Source organism: Oxyura jamaicensis, chromosome 2, assembly GCF_011077185.1.
Source record: "Oxyura jamaicensis isolate SHBP4307 breed ruddy duck chromosome 2, BPBGC_Ojam_1.0, whole genome shotgun sequence".
In the NCBI taxonomy this organism is placed as follows: Eukaryota; Metazoa; Chordata; class Aves; order Anseriformes; family Anatidae; genus Oxyura; species Oxyura jamaicensis.
This window is the reverse complement of record NC_048894.1, coordinates 61,001,198-61,026,487: the sequence shown is the minus strand read 5'-3', so window position 1 is coordinate 61,026,487 and position 25,290 is coordinate 61,001,198. Positions and strand designations below refer to the sequence as shown.

At 40.0% G+C, this 25,290-nt stretch overlaps 1 protein-coding gene across 6 annotated transcripts in view; it reads right to left on the bottom strand.

Annotated features, from left to right (window-relative positions):
- Positions 1 to 514: 514 nt before the first annotated feature.
- Positions 515 to 25,290, bottom strand: part of ITPRID1 (ITPR interacting domain containing 1) — a 49,914-nt gene continuing 25,138 nt past the window's right edge. For 5 of the 6 annotated variants that reach the window (XM_035316715.1, XM_035316717.1, XM_035316713.1 and 2 more), the window contains 7 exons: positions 24,039 to 24,093; positions 9,147 to 9,232; positions 7,213 to 8,715; positions 3,779 to 3,906; positions 2,967 to 3,078; positions 2,297 to 2,650; positions 515 to 1,349 (listed from right to left, as the gene is read on the bottom strand). In XM_035316715.1, the coding sequence (XP_035172606.1) occupies positions 1,293 to 1,349; positions 2,297 to 2,650; positions 2,967 to 3,078; positions 3,779 to 3,906; positions 7,213 to 8,715; positions 9,147 to 9,232; positions 24,039 to 24,093 (2,295 nt within the window). In that variant the 3' untranslated portion in view covers positions 515 to 1,292. The remainder of the gene's footprint in view (positions 1,350 to 2,296; positions 2,651 to 2,966; positions 3,079 to 3,778; positions 3,907 to 7,212; positions 8,716 to 9,146; positions 9,233 to 24,038; positions 24,094 to 25,290) is intronic. The other variant, XM_035316714.1, reaches the window with a different exon arrangement.

Below are 25,290 nucleotides of genomic sequence, written 5' to 3'. Positions count from 1 at the left end.
GCTGTCAAGATTAATCCCAGCAGCTTCAAAGTGACAAATCTTGATGTATAAACTTTTAAACACTTGATAGCGTGGAAGTGGTGTACAAATCCCATGTGGAGTCTCAAGAAAGGGGCAAATTTCAACCAGTAAAATTCATGGCCCAGCAGGCTGTGGGGGATCTTGTCGGTTCCTGTGTTATGTACCTCTCTCCCCCAATCATTTTATTGCCCTGAACATCTGTGGAAACATCGAGGTGCAGGGAGCCTCCAGGCTGCTCAGCATGTTTGACTCCATTTTCTCCTTAAACATGTGCAAATGCTACTCCTATTTGCACCTTTGCAGAGCTGTGATTTGCAACACCAAAGCCTAAATGACACCTAAGATCCCTCCAGAGCATTAAACAAACAAGCCAGTAGGATGTCTCACAGCCTGGGAAGGGCTAAATTGAAAGCAGTAGCACAAACTGCTTTGAAAATGAGCTAGTTGGATTTCTTTGCTATACTCCAAACCAGAGAGGTCTTTTCTAGTGTTTTTTGTTTGTTGTTTTGTTTGTTGGTTTGGGGGTTTCTTTTTCTTCTGCACGAATCCAGGTTCTGAGCACTCCCCAGAAAACTGAACCAGGATTCTGACTGAAGGTTTATAATCCCGTGATTTTTATTTTTATGACTTTTTTTTATTCAATTAGATTTGTGTGAAGCAAACATGAAAATGAAGAGGACAGCCAGGAGACTATCCACAGTAATGGTTTGACAGTGTGGGTATTTAACATTTTATACACTGTCTTTGAGCTCCTGATTTGATACAGACAATAGATACAAGCCTCATAGAATTAGTCAGAGAAATTAGGTTTTACTAGCTAGTTAAAAGCTAGAAGATGGCTAGGAACTGGCTATACAAGGTAGTTTGGACTTGAGGGTTAATACTGGTTGAAGGACTATGTTAAAATAACTGGCTTTAAGGAGAATAGATTCTAGAGGTATCTCCTAGGCTGTCCACAAGTTCATAAGTTTCTTCTTAAAACAAGCCCTCTCCTCTTCTTTGTAAATGACTTTACACAAAGAACAGCCCCACGTCATGCCAAGAGTAATACAGTAAGTTTTGCACTCACAAAATAGGAAAATGCAGAGTCCCTTTTGAAATATCCTTTAAAGATGTCTGCTTTTCTGGCCAGTCACCTGATTGCAAATGAAACTGCTGTGATCAAAACTTTGCATAAAGCAGCGTTTTGCTCATTTGCTTCTGAGATATACCATGTATTGAAGGAGAAAGGCCATAATTATTAAAAACAAAATCCATCAGTCTGTCCTCCATCAGTCTTTCCCTTCTGCTGAATCATTACCTAAAGGACTTCTGAAAGATTTCTTCAACTGAAAAAAAAAATAAACAGAATGAAAAAAGTATTATGTTGAGAAAATGACCAAGATTACTCTGAAAAGGAAATGGGTACAAAAGAAGGACAAAACATGATATCAAATAAATTTCATTTCCTTCTTCCTTACTGTCTATGGTTCTCATTCTTTGATTTGTGTGCAAAGGAATTTGATTCTGCTGGGTAATATCAATAGCAATATCAACATAAATCAGGAAAACAGTATAAGATTACAATACAGAGTATTCTTTCCAATGGTGTTTATATGAATGTTATGCAAAATTGGACCCTAACTGTTCCCTTAAAAGAATGATCATTCCTTTAAAAATTGGGACACATGTTGAGATAGAACAGATCATCAAATTGTAAGGCAGATAAGAAATTAGCTAGAAATATTTTATACACAGAAAGGCAGGCATTTTTATTATTATTTTCTTTTTTTTTGTGATTACATTGTGAGATGAGATCTGTCAGAAATGCTGACTTTAAATTTCTTTGGAAAAACAATAAACCTTCCATTTCACTGCCCTTGTAAAACCTAATAGGTAATTGGCTTTGCAAATTGAAGCCATAAATTACTAATTTCACACTATGGGAGAGGTATGAATATACCGTTTAGTTAAACAGTTACATCCAGAGTTCAAGCAGGTCTAGCAAAAATCATTTATTTATTTATATGTGCTTCTCTCTGGAGCATCTGGGTCATTGCCACAGCTTAGAGAGAAATAGCAAGGCAGGTCCAGTCCCAGCCTGTTCCTGTGCTGCCTGTGCAGGCTGACAGTGCCCTGAAGCACAGGCTCCGTCCCTTAGGATGAACACAGTGTTTAGCAGGAAAGTGTCCTGATCTAGGCTGCGGCAACCAGGCACTGCATAGCTCAACTGCATTGTGAGTCAGCAAACCCTTCCACTTAAAACTTTGAGGCTGAGACTAAAACAGCTTCTTACATTGCGTATAAAGGCCTTAAAGTCCATTTTTGCTTGGGGAGGTCCTTTTATTTCCTTTTTGCTGGTGGAGGGTTCCTGTGGGTCAGACTCATCTGAATTTGGCTCAGGCACTGTCTTGGTAGAAAATGGTGCCAAGGGTGCCCCTGGCTGCAGGGCTGTTAGAGAGCATGCCGCTGTGATGTTTTTGCTAGGAGCTCTTTGAAGTACCATTTTTGAGCACCCACTTCTAGGATGCACAGTGTCAGCAGCATCTGGAAGTGCTTGTTTATTCTGGGCATTTCTTTCTCCCTTCCAATCAGAGAGTCCAAGCTCAGAAAACAGATGGGATTGTTCTACCAGTAATTGGTCCAGCTGCTGCAGAGAAAATAGAAGGAAAAGCATATTGCAGTAATATAAATATAATAAAAGGAATCAAGCAGGATACACAAGAGTATATGAAGCATTCCTGCTTCTTATGCTTGGTCCAAAGAAGATATGCTATATTTGGCAAATGAGACATTGCCATAAAAAGGAGGAGAAAGGCCTAGAGGACATATTATTCCAACAGATATATCTAATGTAAAATATGCAAAAGGACTTCTATCAGTGGCCATTGCAGTCTTTACCCTCTAATCCAAGCTCGTTAGGAAAACTTCCCACAAGACCCAGAGTGGTGGTTTGTGCAACATACCATCAGGATGCCCTCCCTGACTTGGCAAGTTCGATCATTCAGCTGTAATTCCAGCTCTGCCACCTCCTGTCGAACGGCCTTCCGTAGGAGTTGCAGGTTTCTGCTTTCCTCCCTGCAGGGACAGAAGTGAAAGCACACTAGAATGGGCAATGAACATGCTCCTCTTCCTCAGCCACATCGTAATGCCTGTGTATCACACACTGTTGCCATCTGATTTCTACCCATGATCATGGAATAACAAATATATATATATATGAAAAATAAAAAATAACAGCCCTTGCCCACTCAACTCCAGTTCTTCAATTACCCTACCTGCAAAATTAAGCATGTTGCAGTTGTAGAGTAGGTTTGAGTCTGGGCACGTTCATCAGTTCTGATATATTACTATCACAAAGACTGCATAAATGTCTTACTTTCAGGCAGCTCAAGACTAGAAGCCCTTACTAACTTTTTGTATAAATGAGGCTTCTCAATAATCACTGTGAAAGTGGGCTGAATCCATGAAGAGCTAACTGAAATCTGTTTCTGGATTCCTATTGCTATTAAAATATAGTAATTAAACACTAAAAATCTGGTCTACATTTATAGAGCAATTTTCCCCTTCATAATACATGATTGAACAGTATAGAGAGTAGCTGGACTTTCTTCTGAGAAAAATCACAATACTTTTCCACTTACAGGATGCCCATGGCTGCACCTCACTGACTAATAATGCTGAGGTAACACAAGTGTCCAGACAGACTGTAAATGCCCATAGGCACTGATGCTGATGCTAACTTTGGATTTAAGTAAGTGTGTGGGGCTGCCTTTACCTTCCTTCATCCGGCATAACATCAGAAAGCAGTGCCTGCTGTTCTGTCAGGTGCTGTTCAAACTCATCCAGCTTCTCACAGAAGTGCTGGCAGGAGATCTTCATCAGTTCTATTTCCTGGAGGGTACACTGCATAGAAAAGCAAGAAGAGACCCCACTTTACTACTTTTCTTTGAGTGTCTCCATGGCAAGTGCATTTTTGCCACTGAAGTGGGAAATTGACTTTGATCAAAAATCTGGCAAAATGCACCAAATCCTGATATTATGCTGTTGTCAGATACTATCTTCCAGCAGAATGAGTTGCTATGAATTAATGAGGAATTACTGTCCACTGGAAGTTAGAAACTGTTTTGAAAAAGAGAACTAGGAAGAGGGAGAAGGAAAGTAAGCATGAGAGGGAAGAAATATAGAACTATGAGAGGTACAAATGTCTTTCATGACAGTTTCTGCTAAGTTTCTGATAATTTCTCATCTATTACCCATTAGACATTTTGAATTGGATTTATCTAACAAAGTGCAGACATTTACCGTAACAGATACACATCCAAGTATGGCAACAGAGCAATTGTTCTGTTTCAAAATTAGACAACCATAACATGTCAGAGGATCTATGCCATAAATCATAGAATCATAAAATCATTAAATGTCACCATTTCTCTTGACCAAGAGAAGGAATCTAGTATGGCTAATCACTTACATCTACTCTGATGTAAACATCTACACCAGGAATGTCTCAAAGCAGATCAGATGAATGAGCAGTGATAGCATAGAAAAAATCATAAGATTCTCCCATTACTACTTTGGAACACAGGAATAATACAAGTGGAACTTCCTAGTAACATCAGAATAAATCCTGTTACTAGAGTCCATAGATGTCTACGTTTCTAGATATATTAAAGACTTTTCCTTGACTTTTAATACTTTGTTAAAGGAAGTAATGCAGACAGCATCATCAAAGTGATTTTGGAGATAGTACCACCTGCCTTCTGAAGGCATGCCCCCTATTACTCTGAAATTGCTGAGTGCAAGCAGGAGTTCAGCATGTTCTTGTTTTGGCAGATTTTAGTCTCTGGTAAACCATGGGAAGATAGTGTAGGAACCTGCACTCCAGTGCTGACCATTGTAACTGACAGAGAGCAAGAGGCACGTCTACAAAGTGTGACAATTCTTGATCTCTTTGAATCCCTGCAATCAAGGCCTTTGAAGAGCTCTTCATGTTTGTATGCTTGAATATGTCCGTCAGTCCCAACGAGGCCTGAAACATGAGGAAGTCAGCCCTGCTGAAGAACCAGCTTCAGCTAGAGGGCAAAAGATGCTCCCCATGCATTTGATAAATCTCATCCTCAATCTCCATTTCAACAGGCACACTCTTGATTTGCATGAACCCAGAGATAAAATTTCCCATAACAGCAAATGAAATATCTAGCTCCTAGTGGCATAGGATAGCATCAGAAAGGGCTAACCAGAGACTGGGAGTGGTTTGATAGAGCTGGTCCTATGACTGTAGTGGAGCAGAGCTCTCCTAAGAATCTTCCATGTGGAGCACTGTTGGTTCTCTTAATGCTATAGGTTAGGGCAACAATCATGCACCCCACTGAGGCAGTTAACTGTGTTACGAGGACCTTCACATCAAGTGTTGGCTGATTGCTCATCCCCTCTCAGCTCCCTCCACAGTCTTTAATCTCGATCCTCAGAAAGTTTGGCTGTTCCTAGGTGAGAGTACAGCGATATAAGTCAGCAGTACCCATATAATAAACATGATTTCTTCTCAACACGAAATCTAGCCATCAGGATATCTAGCCATCAGAACATCTAGCCATCAGAAAGGTGTGCCCAAATGAGACTGAAGAGCTCCTGTCATGCACATCGCTATGAAGAAGTCAATGGCTATAGGTAAATTTCTAGATGATTCCTCAAGACTAACAGAAATCCAGAAAACACCATGCAAAAGATCCAAAAAGTATAATGAGATTTGTGAAAATGTTATGGATGAGGTAAGGGCAACTCCCCTGGCACTGACTCTTCAGTCATATCACAGAGCACATGTTCACATAGATTTATTCATAGTTCAGTCTCAACAGGGATGGAGGGGGGAACTAACTTTTCCAGGAACACTCCCAGGCAGGCCATTGTTTCAAGTAAAGTCAGTACAAGTAGGGTAAATTTACTATCTACCAGTTGCTCCACAGTGGTTGCATTCCCCATGCATGCCTTTGATAAATGGGGTAGAATCTGAGAGAGCTTCTCACAGTAAAATACATAGAAACTACCTTACCTTTAGTGTAAAGCATAAATATGCACCCATGAAATACCTAAAGAGTGGCTAATATTCAGAATATTCACTCTCTAATTGCACAGTGACTGTAATGTGAAGCCATATCCCTAAGGACAGATCTTGGATAACAGTATCGTGCAAAGCCTTTTCCTCCCATACTCCCTGTCCACAGACTGCAGAAGAAAAATCACCACTAGCCCTTATTAGAAGAGTGATTAAGTAGTAGTCAATAAGGTACTGATTCACTGCCATCTTGTGGCAACAGCATGATAGCTAACTAATGCATGTTTTTCCATATAGTGTTCAAAGACGAGACATTGCAGATTTATATATTCAACGATGTGGCATCAAAAGAGGAAAAACGGGAAGTCCTGAAAACTAGCAGGATGTATATTGCACCACATTTTTCTCAGGACATAAAAGCCCTTCTCAGTCCCCTTCCTTTCTTTCTTCTCCAACACACCCTGAGTACTTTCACAGCTTTTGGGAACTCAGGATTTCTGATAAAAAAAATAATGATGTGGTGACTTTTTACTATTGGTCTTCTTATTGCAAATGGTCATCTTAACACAACCTTAGATTTAATAGAAACTGCTTTTTCTACCATGGCAAAATGGCTTGAGGCTCTGAGAAGTTGCTCTTCCCTTCAATTTAAATCAGTTTGGATTATGGTATATAACTGAGTATGCACAGTTAGTATTTAATAAACACTATAATATAAATTAAGTTAGTTCTCAGTAAAGAGGATTGAACTAAATCATATAACCTTGCTTCTTCTACCCAGTATAATACTTAGTTACTGTAAGTCATCTAATTCACAGAAACTCATTGAAACTCATTCTGTAAATCAAATCTTATTTATTCTCTGCACTTAACCTGTAAACTTTATCACTTAGTTCACAGTAAATATTTTAAATTGAGTTGATGAACATACATTATGAAGTAAGTGGCCCAACAAAACTGAAGACACACAGACATGTTTGTCACTTCTGTCCAGAATGGAGTGCTTCTTTCCCTCCCCATTTTCTCAGTTGTATTCCCAAGATATGTTTCACTAAAGAAACAAGCAAAACAGGAGAGGAAAGAGAAAGATAGCTTGCACATTTAACAAGTAAGTGTGTCAGCCTCCTATGCATTATTATTTGAAAGAACCTACTCACTGGAGGAAGATTTCGCATCACAGTTTCTTGCAGGAGTGTCGGTGTCTTCAAGAGCTGCAGCTTGGTGGTGGCATGGTTTGAGCAGCAGCCTACAGAGCAATGGGGAGAAAGAGCCACAGGATATGTCCCTGAGCAGCTGCTGTGGTGGCAGCAGCAGTGACAGCAGTGACTGCCCTGTGCACCTGTGACGCCAGAGGTTTCATCCCAGTGGTACGACCTGTATTTGCCAAAGAGCATGCTGTCTAGAGAGGTTGATTTTGTCAGGTGGCTATGGGGTGGACAAAGCAGTGGTGACGGCCTGGTTTTCCTCGTGAGGGTGTCAGTTTGGCTGGAGGACTCGGTAGTCTGCTTCCCATCATCGTTTGAAGGCCTTGGGTCTGACCACACAAGACGACCCTCAGAGTGTGCTAACACGCTGGACAAGTCCACAGGGTCATCCTTAGCAAGACTTTCAATGCGAGGAGTATTTTGCCCTTTGCACTTCACCCTTGAAGTAAACTCCAGCCCTGAAGGCATCTGAACTGTAACAGATTTCAGAGGAGTACAAGTCAATTCACCATTCTGGACAGTGTCTGCCTGTTCAGGTTTGTCAGCACCTAACATTTCCCTTATGCTACCAGTCTGTTGATCTTCAGGGAAACTTAATCCAGGCCCTTCTGCTAGGCAGCAGGGAGGACTGCAAGATACTTGTGGAGAGCTGCTTGAAGTGGCACTACTCCCTCTCTGCACTGCTGTGCCCTGACACAGAGTTTCTGGGAGCCCCTTTTCAGAAAAGTATCTTGTATTTTTTGCATTACTATTCACATTGCAGAGCATCTGTCTATTTGTCTCTTCATTCACTGTAAGCAGGGTACCATCTTTGCCAATCATTTCCTGGCCCCACCACAGTCCTTTAACATGTTCCATACTGCTTCCATAGGCATTTTCATGATATGCAAATCCAATGTGCTTTTCAGTCAGGCACCTCTCACCTTCATCATTGCCTCTGTGTTTGCTTTCACTGATGACTACATGGTTTGTATCACTCCGTTCAGTGAAGGCTATATTTGCATTTTTAGGTGCTGTACTGAAAAAAAACTGATGATCAAATTTTGAGGAGATAGGACCTCCTTCATCCTGAGTATCACTCTTAGAACAAGGAGTGTCCTGTTTCATGCACTGCTCTTTTTCCAGTTGCTTTCTTCCAGTTTTAAGCTCTTTCTTATCCACATCTAGTAATCTTTCTTGGACAAAACTCTGCAGATCAGTATTACGGGCCTGATAATCACCATTTTCTGCAGTCAGCAGGAGACAAATCTCTTCTCCCTGGTCACTGCATGCTTTTGTTGGCTTAGATACTGTCAAGATGCTCTCATAAGCTGTGGTGAAGACCTCAGTAACACAATCATCTGGATTTTGTTGGAAATCTTGATTTAACATAGGAAACTCTGTCCTATGTGACAGGGCTGTTTCTTCATTGTATTTATCAGAGATAATATTCATCTTTCCTGACAAAGATGCATTCTGAAGAAAATAAAGGGAAAAAAAAAGAAAAAAAGTGAGAGAAAAAAAAAAAAAAAAAAAAAAGGGAAAAGAGAAAGAATATTACAGTTTTACTATGATTTTCATTTGGCAACCACTACTTTTTTCTGGGCACCCCTGGGCCCAGGAGGCATCTTCAAATGCATCTCTAAATACCCAGCAAACCAAAGAACCAAAGATTCATGTATTATTTCTTCTCTAACCTTGCACAAATCTTGCATTAGTGTGGTGGAAGAATTGCACAAAGCTCTGAGAATGCTTCTTGCCTTCTGAGGTTTTCTAGGAAGATTAATTTGTTTTCATGAAGCTTTCCTGACTCCATGATTATTTATTTGTTTGTTTGTTACTTGTGCCAGGGTTACTTAGTTTTCATAGACCTGCTGATTAATATAGAATATTGGTTGATTCCTTACTTGCAAAACTAAGGGCTCTGGCAGCTCCTCCATGAACCCACTGCTGTCTGACTGGCTGCTGTTTGTTCTTGTCACCATCACCTCTGCTGGGGGAAGCAAAAGAATGAGGCATCAAATAATGCAAATCATGCAATCTATTTGTAGACAGCAACTGAAGAACCAAAACCACATATTATGTTTTTTAAATGAATTACTTGCATTGTCACTTAGTATCATCAGCACTTTTCTATTTCAGATGAGAAATAAGTGCTTCCCATCTCATACATTACAAAATTTGCAATGAAGTTGCTGAAAAATGCCTGTTTTGTGGGTGGTCTCAAAACTCATCCTTGCAGTTTCCCACAGACGACATCATAGTTCAGCTTCTCCCCCCCCGGGGAGACTACTCTACAGATTCTCTAAACTTTTTTTTAAAGCTGTTTCAATTACCCTTTGCATCTTTGCCAGCTGTTCCTTCCAGTGTGTTAGTCTGGCCTATAGTTTTCCATACATAAAAATGAAGAAAGGCTTCAAATATTTTGAAAAGTAGAAATGTTTTAGCTGCTATAGTCAAGCCACTGTGAGACTCAAATTAACGAGAAAGACACTCCATCAGAGGATACAACAAAGCTTGACCTTCAAGCTTTAAAATCTGCAGAGTTAGAAAACCATGTTATCTGCTTATTTAGTGCCTGTTTTAATCCTGAAACATGTATAATACAAAATTAGCTGAAATGCTACTAGAAATGACATACAGGAAACAACAACAACAAAAAAAAAAAAAAAAAGGAAGAATTAAATAAAACAAGCATAACTTTTAATGCAAGAATAGTGCTGTTAGAATTCACCTTCTAACCTAGTAAAGACCAGGTGGCTGTAGTCAGATCTGGCCCATTACTTACAATAAATGCAATGCATCTGTTCCAACAACATAGTCAAAAGTGTTTACATATTGCAACCGCCCAGTCTGTCCAGCCACATTTATATATCCATGCACTAGCTAGAGCATTACCCAAGGTATGTGATGGTGCACTCTGGGCTGATCTTTATGCACAAGGTGAAACATAATGACTGGATTAAATGTCCACAGAGACTGTTAACATCATTGCCACTAGGCTACAGAAAGACCTCCACGAGTCTCCCTGAACTCCCCTGGAAGTAGGTGTCATGTGTGCTCAGCTATTATGGCTCTCACTAAATAACGTTCAAAGTGTATACATAAACCAAGGCTTAAACCACTCTGAAAGTCTGTATCTGTATTTAAAAATGGTTATGTGACAGGACCTAATGACCATTCTGAGTATGAATCCAGTTTCTACAATTTTATGTAAGCAAAATATAAACTTCCAAGAGAAAATAAATTTATGGTTGAATGAGAACCATCTTAAGCACATTTCAGTCAAACCATTGAAGGTGAAATCACCTTCATCCAAGTTAGGCATCTAATTTGCACCTACCTACATGTTAGATGTGTAGTTAACTAATATTTCTAGTGTAAAGACTTAAATTCCCCATTTAATCCATGTAAAGTGAAGTCTTTGAGGATCTGTGCTGCAGATCTTTTCCAAGTACATTCAGGCACCTAATTTAATCGTTACATCCCACACTGACATGTGAGATCCTACCCAATGTGCCAGGTCACATCTAAGCTATCCATGCAGGTGGAGACAAGGAGTTTTTAAAATATTAGATTTTTCTCTGACTCTAGAACACTTTATTCAAAGCCAGTGAAAATTTCAGTGATTTCCACGGAAGTCTGAATTTAAAATAAGACTTAGTGAAAACAAATACGGTGCTCCAATTCAAGGTGAGGTGAAAAGATATGAAGATTGTCATAGTGCTCCCACACAGACTTCAAGCTGAACAGCATGCTCCCGGGAGAAATGCGAAGCAGTGCCATGTTGGGAAGGCAGATCATGCTGCAGGCTGGGGCTATATAGAAACTAGATTAAACATGATATCCTTTTCAAATTGAGGCAGCTCAGTTTTAATGTCTGTATACGAGAGTCAAGTAAACCATGTCTGGTTTAATGTCTGTATACCAGAGTTAAGTAATATTTGCATAGTGGAAGGCAGCATTTGTGTACTGGGGAAACTGTACTTTGGATGAGGACTGGGCCAATCTATCACTTCATTTCCACTTAGCGTTCCAATCAGGGAGGGAGTAAGTGAGACTGAAAATTAGAGCATGGCTAATGCTGTCCTGAGAAGGAAGAGAGTTTCCCTCTTTGTGAAAGTTAATAGTTTGCCAAAGGTAACAGTATAGTTTTTCTTGGCAGTAGTACCTGGTGAGGATAGCCATAGCCCAAGTTTCTGCTACGTCTCCAACAACAAATTCCTCTAAACATCAGCTTTTCTGAAAATGTCCAGACTGTATGCTGTTGCTAGCATCTAAAGAACTCTCACTGCTTAGAAGCAACAATTCCTTATTTTTAAATGAACTAAGTCTTTCAGCAACAGGAAGAGCATCTTTAGGAAGGATACAAGTTGACCAAAAAGATGGGAGGAAGAATCAGCAAAATTTGCATAGTATACTTTGGCATTTTTAAAATGGTCCTTTCTCTTCAAATATATATATATATATATACATATATATATATATATATATATATATTTTCCCTGAGAGCAACTGCATTTTTTAATTTAAAGGAGAAAGGTGCAAAAAATGGGTTAAATCCCCTGAACACTAAGCATAACATGTTTTTAATTCCATTCTACCTACACCACATTTTTCCCCAATCATTTGGTTCATCCAGTGAACCAAAATATCCATTATTCATGTAGCTCCACTCAGTTCTCTTAGTGTGCAGAGACACCCAAACCTGTAGAGATTCTGCAAATACATGCAGAGCATCACACAAAGGAAAGATAAAGTATGTTTGGAGAAGAAGTAGAGACTCAGACCAGTATTCAACTATGAGATAAAAATTACAACTCTGGGCCCTGTGCAGAGAATACATCTGGCTATGCTGGAAAGAGGAAACCTCAGAATCTCCCCTGAAGACCTTGGTGAGGAAAACCTTGGCTCTTCGCCTTTCTGTGCTAATTGAACTGGGATAGTTTAGCTCCTGCATTCCATTTCTGTTCCGCCTGAATTTTAAATAAAAATAGGTTAGAGGAACTTACTAATCAGGTTGCTGCTTCATTTTGTACCACATAAGAAAGTACATGCCTTCCAAACCTCAAAGGTCCCACAGCTTTCCAACCATTTGCTTGATCAATCCAATTTCATTAAGAGGTTTTCTCTCTCCCCTTATTGGCATGCAGATACAGTGACTTCCGTTTTCACCAGCCTTCCGTGCAGTATCTTTCTGAACCTACTGGGCTTCTAGGTTTACCACTAATGAAAGAATATTCCCTAATTAGTAAAAAAATAAAAAATAAAAAATAAGTGCTGGAGTGCAGTTCTGGGTTCCTCTGAAGACTCTGCAGCTGGTTTTATGTGGACTTGGCTACAAACAACACAATCTCTTTCTAGTTTCCAGTCTGGAGAATACTCACAACATGAAAAGATGCCATGAGAACTTATGCATTGCTTGTAAATCATACTATATTTTTTATATGTCTAGTGAATCACATTAATATGGATCAGTGCACTCCAGTGTTTGTTTTCTACCTCATTTGAGTATTTGGGGAAGCACAGGCAAAAAAATTCAAAGGCAAGAGCATTTGTGCAAATTTGAATTTTAAATCCACAAATTAAAATCTGGACTGCTCATCCTGTCACAGGAAATAACAGAATGGCCAATTGCAGCCTAGCAATGCTTTTTTTTTTTTTTTTTTTTTTTTTTTTTTTGTAGTTATTGAAATTTTGCAGGACCTTGATGTAGTTAAGCATTTCTAAAACTATTATATACGTGGGACTAAACAATGCAGAGGAGCCACAATGTAGTCAGATATCTCATCAAAGTAAAAGAAGCCTGAAAGGCTTAGTCTAAATTTTTCACTTAGCTATATAAGCAAAGACAGTATGCAATCTCTCATGTGAAACTCTCAAGGCACTAGTTTCTTTACAACTTAAACACATGTTAAATTCAGCAAGAAAACTAGATTCAGGCATAAATCTATGCATAATGTTCCTACACCCAAAGTTTAGTGCACACATAAATACCTTGCTGACTGGGGCTTGAAAAACAATTCAATTCAACAATAGTTTAAGTCAACAACAGTTGAATGGAATTACCACTGAAGTAAGAGATGGAATGAGTGAAAGTCACACCTTGTCCATGGACGTGCCAGAACTGCACAGATGTTTTCTTATGTTCTGTGCTTTTCTTCTCAAACACAGGCATCAAATACCAAAGGCGCCAAAGCTGCACAGTTCTACAGCTCTAGCAGAAGCACGTGAAAGATGTGAAGGCTCTGATTCTCCAAAATATTGCAATAAATAAATAAATAAAAATAGATGAATTGCTTCTGTCTTACAGGAAAAAAAGTGTTTCAGAAATACATTTTTGAACAATACTTTCAAAACAGAAATAGGTTTGTTTTTGGTACATACAAATATCTTTCCCGTTTGGACACACTATTCCTCCTGCTCTGGGAATTGCAGGTCTGTATGTTACCCTTAACAGCACTGTGCTGCCTATAGCATTACAAAAAAGGATGTTGCAGTAAGAGCTGGCTGTGTGCTAGCTGAATACGTCAACTGCACGGCAGTTACAGATGGTCCTGTCTTGTGATGGGAGAATTGCTGCAGCTTAATCCCCTCTCCTGATACTCAGAGAGGACAAGCACCACTGATTTTAGGTCTCACACTCTATTATATGGCCACTAAGGACTAATAAAACTCCACTGAAAATATATATTTCACATAAGCCACAAAGAACCATTTTTTTGGCATTGTTACCCAGAACAGTAGATTTTCTGAAACCCATTAAACCTTGTTGCACCAGAAGAAATTATTTTGTACAGTTTTCAGCATTTTAGGGAAATAAATGTTGCTGTTCATATCAGTTCCCATGTATGTGGCAAAACCATGCTGTCTTTCTCTACTTGGAGGTAGCCCTCTTACAGGCAATTGCATTGATTATTGGCTGTTGACTATGGACATAAACATTTTACTTTGTGCCCCTGAAATGCAAAAGAAAAAGTCTTTTCTTGGTCCTTTTTTTTCTTTTTTTTTTTTTTTCTTTTTTTTTTTAATATTCCTGCACAACTTCTATTAACACCAATTCACTTTCCACATTGCAGAAAGGATGACGAACAAGTGAACTAAGTTAAGAAGGATTATTTATATTATTTATTTTCTAACCAAACATAATACACAGCTCTACACCTGTCCTGCATGTAAGAGACATCAGTATAGAAATACTTCTCACCATAGTGGTGCTGCGGGACTGATCCCTCTCTATACGGCTATATCTGTTTTGTACAGCATTTCAGGAAAACAATCACCAGATGGCAGCAGCACATAAACCACATTTTTTTTTTTTCCAAAGGCCAACATAAACTACAGTTTTTAACGACATCCTTTGCAGATTTCATTTTTCAATGACATTATAACAGAAATAAGATAAACCGTTATCTTATTCAAACATATTAGAATATTTATATTATATGAAAACAAATAATGCACCCCAAAATGCATCAGATACTGCAAAGGCACCTATTCTTATTCAAAACCAAACATAGCTAAACGTGTCTGTCCCTTCCTCCCTTTGAAGTAAAAAATTGAAGGGGAATTCCATGCCAAACACCTAACACAGTGTGACTGGGTGAAAATACACTAAAAACAATAACAAAACTCTATGTAAGGTAATTTCTGTTATTAATTGTGCCACACCATGATGATAAGTAGTGTACAAATGGCACAAAAGGGTCTGTGTCTGGTAGAGATGAACAGAATCTGGCTCCTCTGAGGAATTTCTTAATGCTTCTCAAAACCCTGTTCCTCCTGCTCTCACTCAATCTTCAATAATCTCCTCCCCATTATTGTGGGTAACACTGGTATATTTAAGACTTCAGGTATGCATCTCTTTCCATGGGGGTGAAGCCAAACTCTTTCTGAACAAGAGGGGAAGGCCCTGCAGCCCCATAACTGCAAGGAACTGCCATATGCCAAAAGTACACATATGCTGTACTCCCAAGGTGGTGAGACAAGGCCAGGGGAGATGAAAAGCAGAGTGCATGTGTCATGTGAAAGCCACGAATATTTTGATTCATCTCTACATTCAGTCTGCAGTTCTTCTATCCATGGGGTCTGGATGTCACGGCCATCAGCAGGAGACACGTGCCCAGCTCCAGGTGTGCTCCCACACCCTGTGACCGGGGGTGCACACATGGTGCTTTGTGTCCTGCTGTGCAGGCTCCTGCTCCTTGCCCAAGGCACCACTCCCAAGTCCTTTAGGAGGAGATTGACCTATATGCTCTCCAATATTAGCCTCGAGCTCCTCAGGGAACCAGGTCAGGGAGCATTAAAGATGCAAACTGCACTGGCAGAAATAGCTGCATAGCAATAATACGTCTACCATCAGCACATTCAACTTCAATTCTTGTCCTCCAAAACACCTGAAGAAAAAGCAGTTTTGCACCAGGTTCCAGCCAATCTTTTGGCTTAGGATTCAGCATATAGGATGGTTATGTCTAGCACACTCGTGGCACAGCACAGCCAGCAGGCAGAGCACAGCAGCCTGGAGCTCTGCCCAGGCTGCAAAACCTGTCACAGAAATTGGGTGAGAGGGCACACTTGGCTCCCTGATCCTGTGGCTAGACAACCACTGATATCTAAGCCACATACTAACATGCTTTAAAACCGGTGGACATATTTGCTGATTTAAAACTAGCTTCAGTACATCTGCTGTACCCTACAGTCAGCACCGTGACAGCAGGTATAAATATACTCTATTGTGAAATGCCTGGGGCTGGTGGGTGGGTTGGCTGGCTCTTTCGCTTGCTCACATTACAGGTTGTCCATAGGTCAAGTGTGGAAAGAAGCTTTGTAGAAGAATTGAATTAGCTGATAATATTCTGTTAAGCTGCTTGTTAAAGAAAAAAAAAAAAAAAAAAAAAAAAAAAACTTTTTATTTCCTCTCCTTCCTAACCAAATCATAGATGAATAGATGAATATAGACAAAGGAAGTAGTGTGCTCACAACTTTTTGCATTACTGAAAAGGATATAATTACCTCCCTAGCACTAGTGAATTATCCTTTGCCTCCCCAGTGGAGGTCAGAATTGTTGTCTGTGGACTTCAGTGGCAGGGTTTCACCATTCAGAATTCTCTGACTTTTTAAGAATACCTCCAGTTCAATTTGGTTCCTGAGTCTGGAAACCCCCTTTAAAGCGTTTAAAGTATCTGGGGTCAAAGGTCATGTCAGGTTTGGTCATACAGCCGGACATCATGAATCTCACATGCTGTCACTGAGAACAGCAAACGCACCCCTGCAAGCTGCCACGCTTGGGAGTAAGGAGTCTGCCTTGCCTGCCACTCAGAGCTTCTGATCGTTTCTTGCTTGTCCTACACAAGAACACACTGCCCTAGAAATGATAAAAGTATAAATGAGTAATATAACAGCTGAATTTGACAGGGAAAGATAGAACACTGTAGGCAGTTATCTGTGATAAATGATGTTTCTGCAGTCTGGGAGGTTAGGCGTAGTGATGAATCTAGTCAAAACCTGAAATTGCAGTCACTTTGACAATGGTCTTTTATCTTCCTTCAGCTGATGAAACAGCTTCAAACTTTGCCAGGTCCTCCTCCTACTTTTCCTTGAGAGTCAGTATTACTTCCATCTTATTTCAACTGAGCTTCAGCCAACTGTCATTAATTCAGATTCGTGCCGCTGCCAAATGTCGGGAGAGACGGGTGATGGTTGTGTCTGCTTCTGATGAAAATGAGAGGTAGAGCTGAATGTCATCAGCCTACACTGTAGATCATGTTACATCACAACTTCTCCCAGTAGCAGCTGCACAGAGATAATGAATAAAAAATAAGCAATTGCAGTGAGCCTTGTAGGGCTCCCTGCAACCGAGAGCACCTCACAAAAGGAGGGATGGCTTCTAGCAAACCTTACAAAGACCTTTGCGAAAAATTAGCAAAAAGCCCTTTTGTTCTTGCTAGGGTCCAGCAACTGCTGCCTTGTCAGCAGTGGTCAAAGCAATTGGGAGGTCAGAATATGTGTCTGGCTTTTGGGCATTACTTTGTGGAGATCAACTACCAGTTATAGTAGCTCTATTTCCATGGTAATATCAACTAAACTGTGTTCAGGGGGTCTAAGAGCATTAGGCTTAGTAAGCCTGCCTCTCTGTGTCAGTGATATTTTCCTGAGGAAAAATGCTAAGTATCAGTCAGTAGATGACAAGTACGTAGAAGATTTATGGAATAAGAAACATTTCTCATCTGAGAGAAATCTGATTTTTCTAGAGCACAGAAATATACCCACAATAACACCAATGTCCCCTTCTCAAAAGGGCCACTGACAGTAGGGGGAATCAATCCCCTCTTTTAACAGCCATGGCAAAGCAATATGCATCTGAAAAGCATATGTATGTTTTCACAAACCTGCCCTGAAGCCTGAGCAGGACATGTGTTAGGGATTACGAATTTTGTAACAAGGTTTAAGGTTCAATGGTCACTCTTTCAGCTGGCACCATGAGTACAGCATCACAGAGGTCTGGCAAGGCTCTGACCCTGCTGTTCTCTGTTGAGGGTATAGGAAGGAAAGGCAGAAGAAAAAAATACTAGAAAAGGTCTTCTTTCAAGGCCTCAGAACAACTGGATTTTGTTTCAGTAGTTTTCTTGTTTAAAAGGCTATGGCTGTTAATCTAAATCCATCCCTCTATTTGATTATCCTCTTGGTTACCTAAGGTATTTTATCCCCCCTCCCCCCCAAGGTTTAAACAACAGCAGGTTTTATAACTTTCACTAGGCCATCTGCCTTAAGTATGCAATGTGTGCATATCCTTTCCCACCAGAATGAATCAGACTGCTGCAGCAAGACCTAAAATATGACGCATATATGCAACAAAATGTTATAAATGCGCAGTGACTTTTGGGAATGTACTCACTGAAAATCATACAAGCCCCAGTGTTCCTCAGACAGCTGCCTTGACCCAAAGACTGTGGCCAGGGCCTCCTGGCACTGCTGGCAGGAGGTATGACCTCCCAACAACCATTTCAGAAGTCTGTCAGACTTCCTTTATTTGCTGCCCATCTATTTTTTGTACTGGTGACTGCTGGGTTTCCACCTTTATATCCATTGCTGAACTTGGATATATGCAGATGAGTGACACATGTCAAAGACCATGACAAAGTGAAACAGCCAATGTATTCTCAACAGCAACAGAATTGTCTCTCTGAGAGGACATCTTTGAGGGGATCAGGCAACTGAGGATGTTTCTGTACTGGTAGAAGATACAGGAAAGTTTGAAAACTCCTAATCTTATAACTTTGCCTTTTCTTTTGCTCTTTTCTCTCAGCAACTAATTTCTGACAGTTTCTGCTTATTGCTGGGATCACAGAACTTCCCCTCAAGATGTCTTCAGACTACAAAATGCATGAAAATGACAGCTTCCTCTTAATCTCCCTTATAGCTCTCTAATGTAAAGAAATAGGAAAGAATGAGAAGGCCTTTAAATGGTTCATGTGGAGAAGATGGAAAAAATATAGACTGCACCATCATAAAACAAATGAAAGTAACACAAAGCAGCTAAAGAAAGCAGATGACTCCTTTGTGCCAGGTCACCTGCAGAAGATAAAACTGTTGCAAACAGGACTTCTCCCCAGAATGCATAAAGAGTAATATCCAGGAGCAACTTCCATGAATAACACTAATAAAAGCAAAACTATTTTTTGTAGAAAACGCAAGACACTCTGAGTGTTCTTGTTAGTGAGATCTTTGAGGATTTTTTTTTAAAGGACTGGAGATTTTTTTTTTTACTGTGAAAATATCTGTGTGATGCTAACTCAAATGAACTGTGCTATGACTGCTTCATGAACATATAGAAGTGTATTATGGATCTATTACTCATCATGTTTTTGGAAGGGAGACCCCATATGAGGAAACTGTATGTGATCATTAATGGCAAATCTTAACATAAATATTAAGCAGTACCAACAGAAGAGTAGTTGTAGGAAATTTTTAAGTTCCAGATTTTGACTGCCACTTTAGCAAGAGACCTCTTTGGCTGCCTCTTTGCCTTTCCTTATTCTGTTATTAAAACTAAAAATCATTGTGTTATAAGTGAAGAAAAACAACATGATGCATGCAATACAGTAAATAAAAAATTCTAAATAACAGTTCTCTTCTTTACATTGAAAACAGAGAGAAGTACCTGGAAAATCCTATACTCTTTGAAGTATGGGAAATATATACATCTTTTCTTCTTGCACTTTTGAAGACATTGCTCCTTCAGTTGCAGGCAGACATTACAATGGATAATAGATAACAAACAGGATTCACGTTCTTGGCACTCTGTCAATTACAAGAAATGCCAATTGCATTCTGCAAATATTCCCAGGGTGCCAAACCATAAGAGGAGACGGTGAGTAGGAGGAGTGAAGGTGTGATAATTGAAAGAATTGCCACTTGATAAGTCACAGGAGCTAACGCGTTAGCTCAGCGTGCGGGGAAGCTAGAACGTTCCCAGATGCTGCAAAAACTGGGTGTATGCGATCCCTGGCACCACTCATTGGGACAAGATGAATCACAAATGCTTCAGTAGCGATCTACCATGTCACAGGGAGCCAGATGGAGGTGGTTACTTCCCTGATTGATTGCCTCTTGGGCTACCAAGGGTTTTTCCAGCAGACTAATGCCTTTCTGTTGGCACTCAAGTGCCTGGGAGCAGCACGTCCGCTTGGGTCAGCACCACATAGGAATTCTTGCCTCTTGGGTATGTGGCCATCCCCGCAAAGGGAGAGAGAAGTAAATAAGAAGCAAGGGGGAGCGGGTGCCTACAAGGCACCCCCAAGTAACACCGGCTTCCGATGCCTCCCTAATAGATGCAGCTGCTAATGAATTTTCAGGCACGTGCTGAGTTAACAGGGGTGAACAACGCTAAAACATCCTTTAGTTAAACCCAGTGCTTTACAAAGGCTAATTGAAAAAGGAAGGAGCAGCAGGGGTGGGGGGTGAAACAAGGCAGAAGAGGGGGTAGAGGGGGAAAACAGCTCTATTTTTCAAGTGCTGAATGTGAAATCCCTGCAACAGATGAGTTTACATTCAAGCCTGCACCTTATCAGGGCAAAGATACATTGAGTGGAGTCAAGTAATTTTCCTCTGCACGCAGCATCCCCAACCCCTTACCCTGCCCAGCCAGCTTTCTCAACTGTGAGTTTTAGAATATAAACAGCCAATAAGTAAGGACAATAACTGTAGTTCCTGCTGAGAGCTAACTCTGCCTGTCATGCATTTGCTGGGTCCTAATACAGGACAGTGAATAAAGCTTCATTACAGAACAATGGAGTTAGCTGCCAGAGCCTACAGATTTGAATAAACAACAAATAAGCAACATCTGCTCCAGCATATGTGTATGGTAAAAAAAAAGTCACAAAATAAAAGAATTTGTAAATGCCAAAAGCAACACTAAACTGCCAGTGCTACTGTAGAGTGAATTTTTAATTGCACATGCATACAGGCAGGCTGTGGGTATTAGTCTCACATATGTCTGGTTGCTGCCAACCTGGGAGTATAGATGAATTTAATTAAATAAGGATTATCCCTTCTCCCCAGTACAATTACTTATTTATAACAATGATAAAATTGCCTAATAAAAAAAGATTGTAATATTTTTTTTAAAACAGAGCTAGAAAACACTCTTCTTTCCCTGTAAGTCATTCAGGGATGTTTGGGGGGTTTGAGCGTCTTTTAAAATTAAGTCTCAGCATTCTGCCAAGAGAGATGGAAAAAAAGCCTTATCATAAAGCCTACTGCAGTTAAACAGCCAGAGTCTACATTATGGAGAAATATAAAGAAGACACACAGCAGCCAGGGAATTGGCTTTCATGGGGAGTGTAGAAAATTAAGCAATTGGACTAAAATTGAGGCCAGGCTACAGAGCCAAGGGACAATACCACTGGGACAAGTACTTCCATAAGTCACCCAGCTCTAATATGCTCCATCTAGGCAAAGCAGTCTGTTCCTATCTCTCTCTATTTCTTCTCATAGTGGGCAGCTCACACTTCTCTGCTCAGGTGAGATCCCATTTCAGCAGGGTCCTGCCAGGCTTTCCCATCTTCATCTCTGCTCTCATAACCCTTTCCAACAGAGCCCAAAACCAAATGAGAGTAGGCCCTTATGGTATCAGGCACTGCATGAGCCTTGAAGAAGAGGCAACCTATGTCCCGAAGGATTTACAGTTCAAACCTAATTTCAGACATGCTCTCCTGGGAGCTGAGGTTTTCCTTGCATAGGCTACCAATGGAACCTGGACCCTCTTCCCTACTGTCTCATGCTTTGAGGACCCCTGATTATCAGTCTGACACAAATTCTGCTGATTTGGTAGGAATCTTTGTAAGATCTAGGTATTATTCACTACTAACAATACTGCATTCATAATCGGCAATTTTTAGACTGCTTCCATGGTATGCAGCAAATTGAAGTTGTAATAAGAATCCCATGGGTATGGAGTATGCATGCCATTTAAGAGCAGTGGGGAAGAGAGAATACAAATAAAGCCCATGAAAAGACTGAAATTGGTTTTTAAATTTAGGCCAAGCATCAATAACTCTAAACAGAGGAAGAGAGATTCCAGTGTTTAAAAAAAAAAAAATCTAAAATAGAATTGTGGTGCTATGAAGGCATAAATCATACATAAGTGCAGTTTACTTGTATAATATATTGATCAGTTAATTGGAGGACAGAATTAGAAACAAATTATTACTTTCTGCATTCTCTTTTATGAAATTACTACCAAGTACATGTTTATTTTTATGACTTAAAAGACTATTCAGTTATCATTTTTTTTCCTTACACCATGATTAATATACCTATTTAATCTTCAAAATCCTTTAACTAATGCCTCTATCATTAAATAGCACAGACATTTTTACAGCTGGGCAAAGAACGGGAAAAAAAAAAAAAAAAAGCATTTGTAAGTATGTTATCACATTTTGTTTTTTTTTTCCCATCAGGATATGTCCACATTCTCTTTTGTTCATTTCTCAATGAATGTTTGCCCAGATGGCGTTTTTCATTGCACATATCCTGGGGAACTGCTATTCTTTGCACAGATACTGTTATGAGCACTGGTATGGGGGTCACCTTTGTTCATAAAGATCAAGACACCCTTCAGAAAACAAAATCAAAACAACGTCATGTAACTCAGGTGACAAATCACAGAGCCTGAATTGCATCAAGGACCTGACATTAAGTCCCTTCATTGGAGTCATGCAGTAATAGATTGAACGCATATAACCCTGCCAGAAGATGTGCCATGGTTATGCTATCTATTACAAAACAAACAAACAACAACAACAACAAAAATTGAAAATAAAAAATAACCCCCTGCCATCCAAAGGATTCATGATATACTCCATCATATTTACTCAGCTCTACCAATTACCAAGAAAACCCCACACACTTTGATGAAATTGCTGGCCTAACAGAAGTTAGTGAGACTTATGCCACTGGCTTCAAAAGGCTCACTCCTGTGCATCCAGCTGTGACTCCAGCCAATGGCATCCATGAATGACCAGCTCCACTGGATTTCTGAATTTTTTAGATATCTGTGTATGAAGCTGGGTTGCTTAATTATTTGTGGCAGCTCTTCAAAAGTGATATAACACAGTCCTCAAAAGATGAGGGCCCACGAGGCTTTCACCTTTGTCCCTTGTTGTCTGATTCTTGGTATTTATTTCTTCTTTCATACAAAATTTCTTAACCATTAAAAACAAAACAAAACAAAACAAAACAAACAAACAAACAACAACAACAAAAAGTCCTGCTCTAATCACTGGTTCGCAAGGGTTACTAGAGAGCAAGGCCAAACGCTCACTCTTTTTGAGGCTGAACAGCCGTCTTCTCCAGTACCACCACCCCTGCCAGAAAATGCTTCTCAGGATCCAAGCTCATATTGCCCCAAATGATAGTATAACATCTGGTCTAACAGCTTTGTGTTTAATCCTTTCATATACTACTCAAACAACTATTTCCTAACATGATTCATTGCTATGTCTGTTAATGTGATGAGAGTCTATATGATAAAGGAGACTCAGATGATAGAGTAGAGGCCATGCTGCCACCAGAACATCCTGGTTGCATAGCCTTGGTTGAACTGTATACAGAGTGGTTGCAGAGCTGCTAACTCCAACCTCCCTGTTGACTTATCTCCTAAGATCCTAGGATCTGAGATCTGGCAGATATGGGGTCATTCAGATCTGGCAAATGAGTCCCTGAGTGGGAGTGAAGCTTTGGTGTCACTGGTAAGAGCAGAGAGGTTTGCTTAAAGCATCAGGTGGCAACCCCAAACCCTCAGAGCTGTACATATGAAGTACCCTCTTCAGGTGTACACTCTGTGCCTCCCTGACAAGGTGAGTACATTTTACAGGCCTGTCATTTATCAGGTCTAGACGGGCCATGCTAGATTGTTATGTCTAGAATAATGCATCTGATGCCAGAGGTGATGGGAGCAGAGTGGAAAATCACAGAATCACAGAACTGTAGGAGTTGGAAGGGACCTCGAAAGATCATCGGGTCCAACCCCCCTGCAAAGCAGGTTCCTCAGAGCAGGCTGCCCAGGTAGGCATCCAGATGGGCCTTGAATATCTCCAGAGAAGGAGACTCCACAACCTCTCTAGGCAGCCTGTTCCAGTGCTCCATCACCCTCACCGTAAAGAAGTTCTTTAGCATGTTGGTGTGGAACTTCCTGTGTTCTGTCTTGTGGAACATATTCTTAGAAGCTTTAGAAGCAACTACATGGGAACACCACTTTAAAAGCAAATCTGGCAAAATGTCTGTTTCTTAACACTCACCTGAAGTGATGTCAGGAGCATTTCCACATGGAATTTCATTGTCAAAGCTCTGAATCTGAAAAGGAAGAGGAAAAATTCTTATCTATGGTGACAATTATTGCCATTGGGGTGGGGGGGGCTGGGATAAAAAATATCTAGACATTTCTAAGCGAAAACATGAAATCTTTCAGATGGTTCTTTTCTGCTTGTTTCCTTTAATATATATATATATGTATATATATACGTTCTTGACATAAAATAGGTTCTAGTCTCTGAAGCTTCCCAAGACTTCCTTAGGTAATCAATACGTACATGTTCCTAACCTGTAAATACACTAACAATTTTGTTTGAGCAGCCTCAGAGAAAATTCCCTAGAAAAATTTATTACTTAGTAGAAGAAACTCAAGGAAATGTAGCCATATGGAGGCAAAATCTTGCCAAAGAGTGTATGTAAGGTCAGATTTTTTTTTTTTTCCCTCTAGGAATTAAGATCTGTTTGTCTTTTTCATGGTATCCGTGGGAACATTGTGTCATGATACTGCATAATCCTCCTTAGAAAAATCCTTATGGAAAAATGGACCCTTTACACAAAAGTAATGCATACACATGCATGCTAGGTGTGGGTTAGATGCAGTCTGCAGCTCAAGACATCTCCAAATCCCTCTTTGTCAAAGCCCAGAAAGGGAAGAATCACTCTATACCCCTCTGTTTCTTATTCTCTTCCCTAGACATCTGCTACTGACCATTGTCAGAATAATGAGCTAGGTGGCCCAATGCTTTCAGCTTGTACATGGTTCTTACAGCCTTAATTTTTTTAATGATGTGGTAGAGAATATCCAGAAGTTAAACAATGTATACCCAGTCTAATTTGAACTTATTCATAAAATTGTCTTAGACGTCAAACTGAGGAGTACGCTATCATCTGCATTCACTGCCCTGTCAATGTCTTCACTTTTGCATGAGCCTCTAGTCACAGAGCTGCAAGTCCAGCATGATAAGTACTTTACAAAGACATATGGGCTACTTTAGGACTATAAATGTGCTGTGCTGGAGATCTCTGGGAGAAACCTTCTTCCCTATCAAAGCTAATAATCAGGCCCTTGCTCTGACTCTTGAAGCAGTTCTGCAGATATAAAGGATGCACCAAACTTTTCACAGAAAAATACCCTTTGAAGGGACTTGAAATGATAAATATATTTTCCTCAAGAAGAATGCCACCACCATAACCTGACCTTTTCCAATACTTTCAGAACTGGAAAACTTTTTTTACGCC